The 12039-nt window shown below is 35.0% G+C and overlaps 1 protein-coding gene across 2 annotated transcripts in view; it reads right to left on the reverse strand.

Moving 5' to 3' along the window:
• CTTNBP2 (cortactin binding protein 2) overlaps positions 1-12039 on the reverse strand; it is a 156884-nt gene that overhangs the window by 82550 nt on the left and 62295 nt on the right. For both annotated transcript variants that reach the window (XM_077116772.1, XM_077116845.1), the window contains one exon: positions 10584-10808. In XM_077116772.1, the coding sequence (XP_076972887.1) occupies positions 10584-10808 (225 nt within the window). The remainder of the gene's footprint in view (positions 1-10583; positions 10809-12039) is intronic.

A 12039-nucleotide genomic window follows, 5' to 3' on the forward strand; every position in this document is an offset into this window, starting at 1 on the left:
ATTAAATTCTCCTTTTGAAAAGTTGTTCCAATTCTGGTATATGGCATTCCAGCAGTTTTCAAACTAGAACAACTTTCAAGGAGAGATCAACTGAACTAGTCTTCAGATATTTAAAAACACATTATACTACTATAAAAGCACCCAGAATTCTTTTGCATCTTTGTCCTTCCATCACTTTAAATCCCCATCTCAGTGCCTTTAAATCCCCATCTCAGTGGAATATGTGTCTACTCCTACCAGTGAGAGGGCAGAGTAAACCTCACAACTGATTCATCCACAAACCCATGGTTCTCAAACTCAGTTGAGCTCTCAGTCCCAATGACAACTCTACTTAATTCTGCTTAGCTCCCTCTGCCTTTTATTTCAACAGATATTACAAAGCTCTGCCATTCTCCACCAAGCAACACCAATGCCCACCCAGCTGATTCTCAGTTTATCCTTACAGACTTCTTCATCAGGAAAATTCAGATTGACTGTCTTTACATTCTGATTCATCCTTAAGTTTTTTAATAACCAAACTAATCCTTATGTCTTTCCTTCACCCTGAGGGAGAAAGGTTTCTATTTCCTGTTTAAGAAGAAATTAACCTCGTTCTCTCCTGTTACCTCTGAGACTTATTCCATCAGTTATTACACTGCTCTTTATAAATATCAATCAACTCCTTCTCTACCATCTCTTTCCAATAAGTATATAAATAAATTCGCACACTTTAATTTTTTTTTTAATTAAGGAAAAACATTCCTTAACCATTCGGCAGAGACAAAGTTAATGCACTTAAGAGACTAAGAGATTTGGTACTGAGTTCTGATTTCAGACTTATTAGCTGTCTGACCTTGGTAAGTTCTCTTACTAAAAGTTCAGTTTTACTTCTTTCCTTTATGTGCACAATAGGGCAATAACAGTAACTACTTAATAGGATTAAATTAGACAATGTATGTAAGGAATCTAGCATAGTGCCTAGCACTAAAAAATGTTAAATTCTCAATTCATACTGTAATAGGTATTCATGTTTTAAAGAAGTGTTGACATCCCATAATAGGTTTTCCTTTGATAACATTTTTAGAGGAAATAGACCAAAGAATAAACCATATTAAACCCAGAGATGAAAATTTTTATATGTCAGACAGGGACCGAATCCAACAATCTACCAAGCTTAGCAGAGACGGTTCTACCACCAAATATGGCAAAATAACCTTTTCAGAACTCTCCTGAAGATAATAATAATAAATTCTTGACAAAATATTAAAAAAAAAACTATTTGAAGGCTCTGGAAAGCAACAGAAAGAGGCTGAAATGCGAGAGGAGTCAAACTTTGAAAAAAAAAAAAGACCTTATTGAGTTTGTACAAGTTTGCCCTTGTATAGCTTTTCACCTGGGGGAAATTCCCTGCCCTGATAGTACCAACAGCTGGAGCTCAAGCAGAAAATTCCAGTCTTACTGGTTTGAAGAGACAGATGATAGAACTGGGGCTGCAAAAATAACCACCACCAGTGTCCTTAGTTGACCCCTGAGCTATACATCTGAGGGGAAGGAAGACTCCACACTGAACGACAGGGGGTGGCTGCTGAATGGCTGAGATAAATGGGGAACAATTTTAGCTGTTGCCAAATGCAAAGAAGACCGAGTTTACAGTGAATCTAACCACGTTAACTGTTTATTCGAACAAAATACAACACTTCAGAAGAAAGTAACAGAATCCAGAGTCTCTAGAAAATAACATCCATAATGTCCTGAGCAAAATAAAAACTTATCGCAAAGAAACAAGAAAATACGATCCATATTCTAAAGAAAAGTAGTCAGTCAAAATTGGACACATGAAGACCCATATTGGAATTAACAAATGAGGACTTTAAAGCAGTTATTTCAAAGAAATATAGTCAAAATGGGTAAAAAGGAGGAATCTTGGCACAGAAATGTCAACTATTAAAAAAAAAAAAAGAAAGTCCAGACTTGAAAAGTATAACATCTAAAATAAAAATAGCCACTAAACAGAATTAAGAGGAGATCTGGGATGGCGGGGGTGGGGGGGGGAAGGACAATGAATTTAAAAATGGATCAAAAGAAATTATCCAATTTGAAGAACAGAGTAAAAGTGAATGAACAAATGAACAGGGCTTCAGTGATCTTTGGGACAATAGTAAGTGGACTAAATTCCATGTAACTGTAATACCAGAAGGAAAGGAAAGACAAAATAGAGAAAAAAAAAATTAGAATAATGACCAAAAAGTTAACAAATTTGGTATAAACCTTACAAACCTAACAAACTCAGTAATCCCAAGGAGACATAAAGAAAGCCACAACTACACACATCTTAGTAAAACTGCTGAAAACAAATAAGCAACGATTTGAAAGTAGCCATGAAATTAAAGACATATTATGAACAGAGAGGCTACAAAGATAGCTGAATTATCAGCTTTAAAATATATGAAGAAAAAATTGACAAAACAAAGGAAAAAACAGACAAATCTATAATTATAGCATCCTTCATTCAGTGATTGATTTTTTAAAAAGGTAAAAAATAAAGAAAAAGAAAAAAAAACATATGCAACAAGAACACAGTAGATCCAAATAATAGTATAAAAACCACCTGATCTAACTGACACATAGAAAAAAGTACACCCCAACACAATGGAAGACAGTGTTTTTAGATGTACTTGTTGGGCCATGAAAAACTATCAACAGGCTTCAAAAGACCAAAATCTTATAGAGAGTTGTTCTCTGATCATGGATTAATTAAATCCAAAATAATATAAGACATTAAGAACGTCACCAAAATAAAATAAAAACAAAACATACTTCTAAATAACACAAGGCCAAAGAAGACTAGAATATATGAGGCTATATGAAAACACATTAAAAAAACTGCTTCCCATAAATTTTTATGTTTTTATTAATTTTATTAACTTTCACAAATTCATTAATGCCTATCAGGATTAATAATCTCACAAATGTGACAAATGGTAACTCTTCTCAACACCATGTCTAAAGGGACAGTGCTACTTAGCTCCAGCAGATCTGTACTGCTGGCAAATAGGGACAGTCCAGTCAAATCTCTTGAGCTTTTACCAAAGCTACAAAGTTCCAATTTTTTTTTGTTTTGGGGTAAAAAAAATTTACAAAACAGTCTTATAAAAATTAATGCAAAAATCCAAAATAAATAATTATCAAATAGAATCTAGCAGCAGATTAAGGAAAAAACAAATACCATGACTAAGTGAGGTTTATGATAGGCATGCAAATGGTGGTTTGATACCAGTAAATCAATTACTTATAATTCACTATATTATATTAATAGATTAATAGCTATAAAGACTATCATTAGGTAAGGCATTTAATAAAATTCAATAACCTTCCATGAAAAAATGGTAAGAAGAAAAATTGGTAAAATAAAAATAAATGGATACCTCCATAATATGATAAAATGTAGATATCTAAAACCAAAGCCAGCAGGATGATCAATGGGGATATTTAGGGCCATTCCTATCAACGGTAAAAGATGTCCATTACCTCTTCTATTTTTTTTTAATTGACAAGCCAAAACAACATACAAACACGAACATTCTTAACATACAAACATTCCATATATGGTGTACGATCAATGGCTCACAATATTAGCACATAGTAATATATTCTATAATAATTTTTTAGAACATTTGCATCACTCCAGAAAAAGAAATAAAAAGAAAAAAACCTCATACATCCCATACCCCTTATCCTTCCCTCTCATTGACCACAAAGGTTAAAATATGTTGGGTAGATAGAAATACGAGTGGGAAGCAGTTTTAAAGCCCTTCATTTAATACTCCCTAACCTCTATGAGAGGGGAATTCATAGCTTTAATGGCTTATGTTAGGAACGAAGAAATGTCTCAAATCAATTATCTAAGTTTCACCTTAAGAAGCTAGGAAAATAAAAGCAAATTAAATACAAAGTAAGTAGAAGGAAATAAATAATAAAGGTTAGAACAGAAATCAAACAGCTGGAAGAGACAAATAACAGAGAAATTAACAAAGCCAAAATTGTTTTTCTTCTAAAAGATTAATAAGATTGTTAAACACCTAAAAAGAGAAAATAAAAAACAAAGAGAGAAAATAAATAACAGGCATGAAAGAGGGGCTCTCACTAAAAATTAGCAAATATTAAAAAGATAATGATAACTTTGAATATAATTCAACAAATTAGAAAAATTTCTCTGAAACACACAACTTTCTAAAACTGACACAAAATTCCTCATTTATAGCGATTAAATTCACAATTAAAAACCTTCCCTCAAAGAAGCCAGATGGCTTTCCTGGTGAATTCTACAAACATTAAAGGAAGAAATAATACCAAACTTAAACATAACTCTTCCAGAAAACTGAGAAAGATAAAATACTTCCAATTAATTTTATGAGGCAAGAATTACCATCTTACCAAAACCAGACAAGTACTTAAGAAAAACAAGCAAAGAGAAACATCCCTCGTGAACAGACACAAAATTCTTTAACAAAATATGGGTGAAACGAATCTAGTAATACCGAAAAAGTTTCATAAAACATGACCAACTGAGGTTTACCTCAGGAATGTAAACTGGTTTAATGTTCAAAAACCTGTCCATTTAATTCACCAGATTAACAGAATAAAAGGAAAAATCATGATCATTTATTTTAATAGATGCAGATAAATCATTTCCCAAAATTCAAAACTCATTCATGATAATACCTTTCAACAAACTTAGAATGAAATCGTAACAAGGTAAAGCAGATTTATTAAAAAAGCAGCAGCAGCAGCACAACTAACATAATACTTAACCATGAAACACTGAATGCTTTTTCTCTAAGAAAGAGAAAAGGTAAGGCTGGCTGCCTTCACCACATCTATTCAACATTGTATTGGAGTTTCAAATAGTTTAAAGACAAAAGAAGGAAAAAGGGGAAGGAGAGAAGAAGGGTGAAAAATAATAATAGGGAGGAGCAAGAAAGAATGATTCTCTTACATATTACGGAATTTGTGACTCATCTAAAAAGGAAAGTCTGAAATCCAAGAGACATAACTAAAGAGAAGGGTGTATAGGAGATGATGCAGGAGTGGGTAACAGGAGATTTGTAGTTTCACCGTGTTACCACAGGGCATCAAGGAAAGTATACTGCAGGAAAAACAGACAAACAATGGGGTTCTCAAAAAATAGTTTTAAAGAAAGTCACTAAAGGAGGAACTCCATTATTAAAAGATTAAAAATAATTTGATAGATGACTTTTACTATTTCAACATGGTGAATGAATATTGGCAATCTTCTGCTTCTTTATTGTCCAAAAGCCTGGTGCCAATTTTACTAAATTTTATGAGCTTGGTAAGTTTCTAAACCTTCAGTACATACGATGAATATTTTTCTGCTCATCATCAAATTGGAAGACCTTAAAACTCATTAGTATAAGTTTCCTGCATATTTATTCTTGCTAATAATATGTAGATAAGTGGCTATTGATAGTATGACTCCTTATTAAGGATTTTCAGTATCTCTTGAACACCAACTTTCAAGTTTTTGGCTGTTTTTTGAGGCATCAACTGGATGGATTCGACATTTAACATTAAGAGCTGGTCTTTAATACTATTCTACAGTCTTTCATTTTTCCTACTTCCCAGAAAGAAGCTTCACTGCAATATTGACAACCAAAAAAATTTTCTTTCAGATAGCAGGTCAAATCTGATAGGCCAACAAACCTGCAGTAATGTGCACTTGCTTAAGTTTGAATGATCTGAGTATTAACCATATCAATTACATTCATTAACTACATTCACATACATGTTCACAAGCAGTGTTTTAAATATGCTTTGGAGAAAAAATATCTACTCAACTCTCTACCAGGTAGTGTACAAGGTACCATATATTACTAAGGACAAAAAAAATCCATAAGCTCCATTTAAAGAATTCTAGTATAATCATAATTTTTTTGAGACAATAAGATGATGGAATCACAGACTACCAAAATAGAAAAGGAAGCACAGCCTCCTGTATACACAGATTGCAGAGTTATAGTTGACTTTTGCATGCAATTTTGCATGGAGCAGAATCACCAAACACTTTTGCAAAAAAAGGGTGAATTGTATGTAAAAGCTTAGAATTAATACAGATATTTGGTAGTAAGAAAGTGGGTGGTTGTTCCAAGAATAGCACCTAAGAGAGTGGGAGCCGTGAATGAAGAGGCACCAAACACGTTTTTATATAATGAAAGGGAAAACTATGTAGGTGGGAGGAGAGCAATAATGTAAAGGCAATTAGTTCTAATTCAAAGTGGGAAATAGAGAAGAAAGCAGTTATGGTTATTTATAAAATGAGAAAACAGAGTCACAACCCCAAAACATTCTCATTTACCTATGCACTCCTGTACCCCCAAATCTTTTTTTTTTTTTTTTTTAAAGAGAGAGGGAGGAAAGGAAGGAAAGACAGAGAAGGAAGGAAGGGAGGAAGAAAGGGAAACATTTTTAAACATTTTCTTGTTTTATTATATTTTGTTTGTTTGTTTGTTTTTTACATGGGCTGGGGCCGGGAATCGAACCGGGGTCCTCCGGCACGGCAGGCAAGCACTCTTGCCCGCTGAGCCACCGCGGCCCGCCCCAAAATCTTTTAACACTCATTGTACCTGTGTACCCTCCCCCACTTGGCCATCCCCACCCACCAGCCCAATCCTGGTAAACACATTCATAACACAGCATACATTAAGAGACCAATCTTGTTCTTTCTGTTGTTACCAGCCAGGAGTTTGGACTACGCAGCTCTCATTTGCCCTCCCCTTAAGCTATAGAGTTTCTAGAAACGGAAGGTGTGTGTGGCCTGGAAGGAGGGATTTGCCTGGTTTCCATTTAGATGGCTTAGCTGAGCTTATGCTCTCCTCTAAATAACTGCTCAAAGCCACAGACTCATCTCTGGCTCTCCCTTAATAATCACTATATAAATTTCTGAAGAATCAAAATGCATTTTTGAAATACAACAATGAATTACATAAAAAAAGACTCAGGAATGAGCTAAAACAATCACCCACGTACAAAATGTCCTGAATACTCTTGCTAAAATGGTTATTATAGTTGGCACTCTACCATGTTATTACTGAATGAGAGTCTAGAAAGCAATTTAAGATCAAAATACATTTTTATATATATATTATAATAATGGCTGTTACATAACGAAGCAGAAAGCCCTGAAAACAAATGACAGAATCAAGCTAATTGGTTAAAATGGGAAGAAAAAACGTATATATAATAATCAACAAAACAAATAATCCCCTGTTGATTTCCAGCCCACTGTGATTTCCTTGGTTGTCTAATACTTGAAACCCCTTCTGAATTAGGGTAATTCTCCATCTTATGATTCTCCACCATAGAAGCTAAATAGACCCAATATGTGTTTCCCTGGTCTTGCTTTAGCTCCAAGTAGGGTGTGCGGTCTAAGCTTAGCCCATCAGAGGCAGCTGCCCCAGGTTCTGAATTGAGAGTGATGCGATGCAAAGCAGGAGGACTCAGGATCCAAAGCAGTAATGGCTGTGAATAAGTACGGCTGTCTGGCATGAGCAAGGCAGTACAGGCTGCAGCATCCCACCATCAGCAGCACGAGTTTCCTTCACCAGCCACAAACTAGTTCTACAGTGAGCTTTTGGCTGCGATGCTGGCAGGTAAGAGAAGGTCCCCAGCTTTACCAGTAATGCTGTACAAAACTGAATGCCAACTAATACTCTGTACTCTTCTTGATAAACTCCCTTTCTGCTAAAATCAACGAGCACTGGTTGTAGTTGCTCACAACCAAGAATATTGACTGGTATATCTACTGACGTGCAGCTAAACTAATCATACTGAGCTGCCACCTAGGAAAAGCCATGTCTAATACACAGAGTGATGCATGGTATTTTCATTGGTGAGAAGTAATGCTCCCCTTTGAACTTCCTACTTATTCTTTCTCTGGCTTGTTATACATTGCCTCAAATTAAAAGGTCTTTTCCTATCTCGAAGCTAGAAATTATGTTTTCGAGGTATTAATAAAATTTTTGAAAATAAATATTTATCCTTACTGTTGATATAAATTACAACAGAAAGAAGCATTGTTAACAGATGATATACAAGAGAAAAAAGAAAATCCCAAAAATCCCTGCACCCTGGGTTAGTGGTTCAAAACAGAGAGTCAATTACTACAGGCAGAGTCTCCATGATAATTATTCATTAGCTTATTCAAAGTGGCTTTCCAGGCTCAGTCCATTTGCCAGACTGACTCTTGCCCAAATTTCCCTGGCATGCAAACTACCAAACACAGTTAGCTCTCCTATTAGTAGTCTCAGCAGGAATCAATGCATGAATGAGCATGGAGTCTCTTCTCCTGCCTTATGAGGCCAAACAGAGCAATGTTCAGGCTAAATGCCTTAGAAATAGCAAAAAGATATGCCCAGTGTCAGATAATAAATACTTGAATTGTAGATAATGGGCCTTTGCTTTCCCAGCTTTTTGCTGTAGCAGCTCATTTAAAATAATGGATTTTTTTCTTTACTGCATTTAGATATCTAAAGCTGCAACTTACTCTATATGCAAGAGAATAGAAGACATTCTGTTAAAATATTTACTTCCAAGAATAAAGGTGGTTTCCCGGACCATGCATCCCCCCAAAAAATAAATAAATAAGAATAAAGGTGACAGATAATATTGTTGTTAAAAATGATGACTTTGGTGTTTCTGGTCTAACCAGTTGATATGTATTTTCTTTATAAGTAAAGATATAGGGCAGGAATACAAACTGTAAATCTTTTCACATGCTACAATTTACCAAAGTATCCTTTATACTTTAAGGAAAACCAGAGCAACCCTTCACTGAGGCAACAGTCAATGAATTTGGCCATAAAGGACCCTGTATCCCTGTAATCTGAAGGAGACAGAGCACCAGTTTATTTCATATTAGACTCTCAGGACCGATAGGCTAGAAACAATTTCCTTTCACTCCCAGCCAGGTTGGAAATGACCCAGTCATTCAGAAACAAACAGGATGCAAGTGGGAAAAAAAACAACAGTTAGATAATAAAACCTTTGATGCCACTAGAAATGAGTCTCTTCTTTTCTCCTCCCTAAAGGAGAATGGTAAATAAAATAGAGAACCAAAGTAAAATTTAGAAAAGTAAAGCCTTTTTTATAAATTAAATAAAAACTACAATGAGAAGAAAATATTTTCTTGATAATGCAGTATAAAAGCTAGCCAAAAAAAAAACCCACTCATTATGAAATAGCTCATTTGACACGTTAAGAACATAATTGAAATGTAGCCCATCCAAGAGACACAAATGAGTTTCAATGACATCAGCTGAAATACACTGGCTCTTGGTTATGTGGTTTAGGGGGATTTCTGAAAACCTCCAGAGATCTCAGCAGTTTTCTGTAAGGCTTTGTAAAGGGTTTACGAAGTCCAGAGTAAAATTGTTTTTGCCTCACATCCATGGAAGGTCTTCTATTTTTCTCTACTTTAGTTTTCCATCATGTGACCTACTGAGGAAAAGGTCTATTCTTATTCAACACCTATACTGGAAAACTGACATACATATTATAATGAAAAGACACACACACTGTAAGGCAATATCATAAAATAGTCATAGCATAATGGACTCAGGTTAATTGTCAACCAGGTATTAAACGTAAGACTTAAAAGTGTTCTCTGAAAAGGACTTACAGAAGAAACATTTTAATGGATGCTTTAATATTGGTTGAAAGAGCATATTAATTTAATTCTAATAAGTACAGCTAGCAGTAGCTTCTCTGATTCCCTCATTCCCTCTTCTAATAAATGGAATCAATACTCTTAGCAGCTTATTGGGAGGACAAAATTTACATCTATTATTTAATGTCTAACCACAATAAATTTTTTATCAAACTTCTTACTCTTTGAAGCATCTACCCAAGTGCGATGAGTGTGTGGGTGCTGGTGGAGGCAGGGCTGGGGGAGGGGACTGCTTTAAAGGAAACACATGTGAGCAGGAGCCAGGCGGTCTGCCTCTGATCATGCAGATCTAGAGGCCAGTCTGAGAATAACCAGGCCTTTAATATGACACTCTATGAGACGGATAGACCATATAAAACTTTCATTCTGTTCTCCTCATACTGTTTTCATCCTTCAAAGAAATGAACAGAATAGAATACACTAGAACTGAACAAAATAAAAATGAGTTCCAAAAGCAAAGAAACATTTTAGACAAGAAGGATGAAGTAAATTGGGGATGTTATCACATATTCTGGTTGCACTGCTGGGTTACACACCTAACATCTTAAGAAGGTTTTAGGAGCCAGGAAGGAGGAATTCCCCAACCCCCACCCCCCCAAAATCCATATTTTTAAAAAGGCATCCCAGTAAACATTATGGGCAAAATAATTTCCTTGGCATACTTCCTTTACGATTAGTGTCATTATTATTTTGAATAGCATTTTTTAAAGAGATACCAAAATATTGTCAGTATTTTGCAACCCTAAATACCTAACCCAACATGTCCTGAAAAATACAACATTTTGGAATAAACAAGCCTTGGAGATGGTTTCTTAGTCCTACACTGTGATACAGGAAAATTACTGTTAGAAAGTGATAATACCTTCTTTTGTCTGCTCTCAGCAGCAGCCAGCTGTGTGGACATCCTCTCCTGCATTTTTCTGCAGTGAGCCATGACGGCTTCAAGGATGGAGAGGGGGTTGGTACAAACTGGCTTCTTCTCTTTATCACCAGCACCTGCTTCATAGTCTCTCTGCAGTGCCAGGAATGGGTCATTTAAGTTAAATCTCCCATACCGCTCTTGGATAAATACCTCCTTCCTGCGTGCCTAAGAAAAAAAAATCAGAGGAATGTATTGAAGAAAGAAATGACAATATTTGCAAAGATATTTATAAGAAGGTTGTGATTACTTTTACAAATGGCATTCTCAACTGTGTCGTTGTGCTCAATCACTTAGGACGTCAGGCAGCAAGTGAGGGTAACAGCACCTCAATCCCTGACTATTAGGGCATGCCTTTCCGTGTCCCATCTATGTTTTTTTAACCTTTTTTTTTTTATTTTGCACAGGCAGGCTCCGGGAATTGAACCCGGGTCTCTGGCATGGCAGGCATGAATTCTGTCTCTCCATCTAATTTTATAGTTTCTTTTTTAACAAAATTGTCTTTAGAATTACAAACGATGCAAATGTAATTTTCTCCATGATGCCCTTCTCCCTTAAAAATCTGATTTTGTAGGCACAGTCATTTCTGAATTTAAAGTAAAATCAGGAATATCAGCAATTCAAATTAATTTTTAGCAAACATTCAAAAGGAAAGAAAATTATCCCTCTATTTATGGAACATATCACATTTCAAGTATTGTCAGGTTCAGTCACACAAAAATACATTCTGTATAAGTTTTGCATATAAAGATATTTACTAAAGAAAATTTGTGAAATTTTTAATGTAAATTTTTATTTCATAAGGTTAATCAACCATAAAAAAGTCTTTAGAAAATTTAAGAAAATGCAAATATTTCTCATTGTTGAAGGGCATTAAGATATAGTTCACAGAATCCCAGGAAAGAACACGACCTCATTTCTCTCTAAATGTCAGGCAATCAGGGTCAAGTGAATTTCACACTCACGGAATAAGCACTTAATGCAATTTTCTATAATTAGCCTACAACAGTCTTTGCATAAAATGGAAAAGAGCAGTAGAAACATGCTGAAAATGTGCAATATTTTCCTAACTTGGATCATTTTGGAACACCCACTAGGAAAAAAAATTCTGTCACCGCCAGTGGAAATACTAAATTGCTTTATAATATATCAAGCTTAATTGTCCAAAATGTTAAACATGTTTTCTAAAGAAATATTACATACAGTTTCTTTCTTCTTCAAGCACTTGCACTGAACTAAACTTTTCCACTTTTAGACAACTGTCAGCAAGCCAACAACTAGATAAACAAATTACTATGACAAATGAGAAAATCCAACATTTTTTTCTAGTACCAAATCAGATTAAGAAATCAAATATACAAAAAGTTCAGTTTCACCATTAAATTTAGGCTAGATTTCA

This window comes from Tamandua tetradactyla, chromosome 1, assembly GCF_023851605.1.
Source record: "Tamandua tetradactyla isolate mTamTet1 chromosome 1, mTamTet1.pri, whole genome shotgun sequence".
Taxonomy (NCBI): domain Eukaryota; kingdom Metazoa; phylum Chordata; class Mammalia; order Pilosa; family Myrmecophagidae; genus Tamandua; species Tamandua tetradactyla.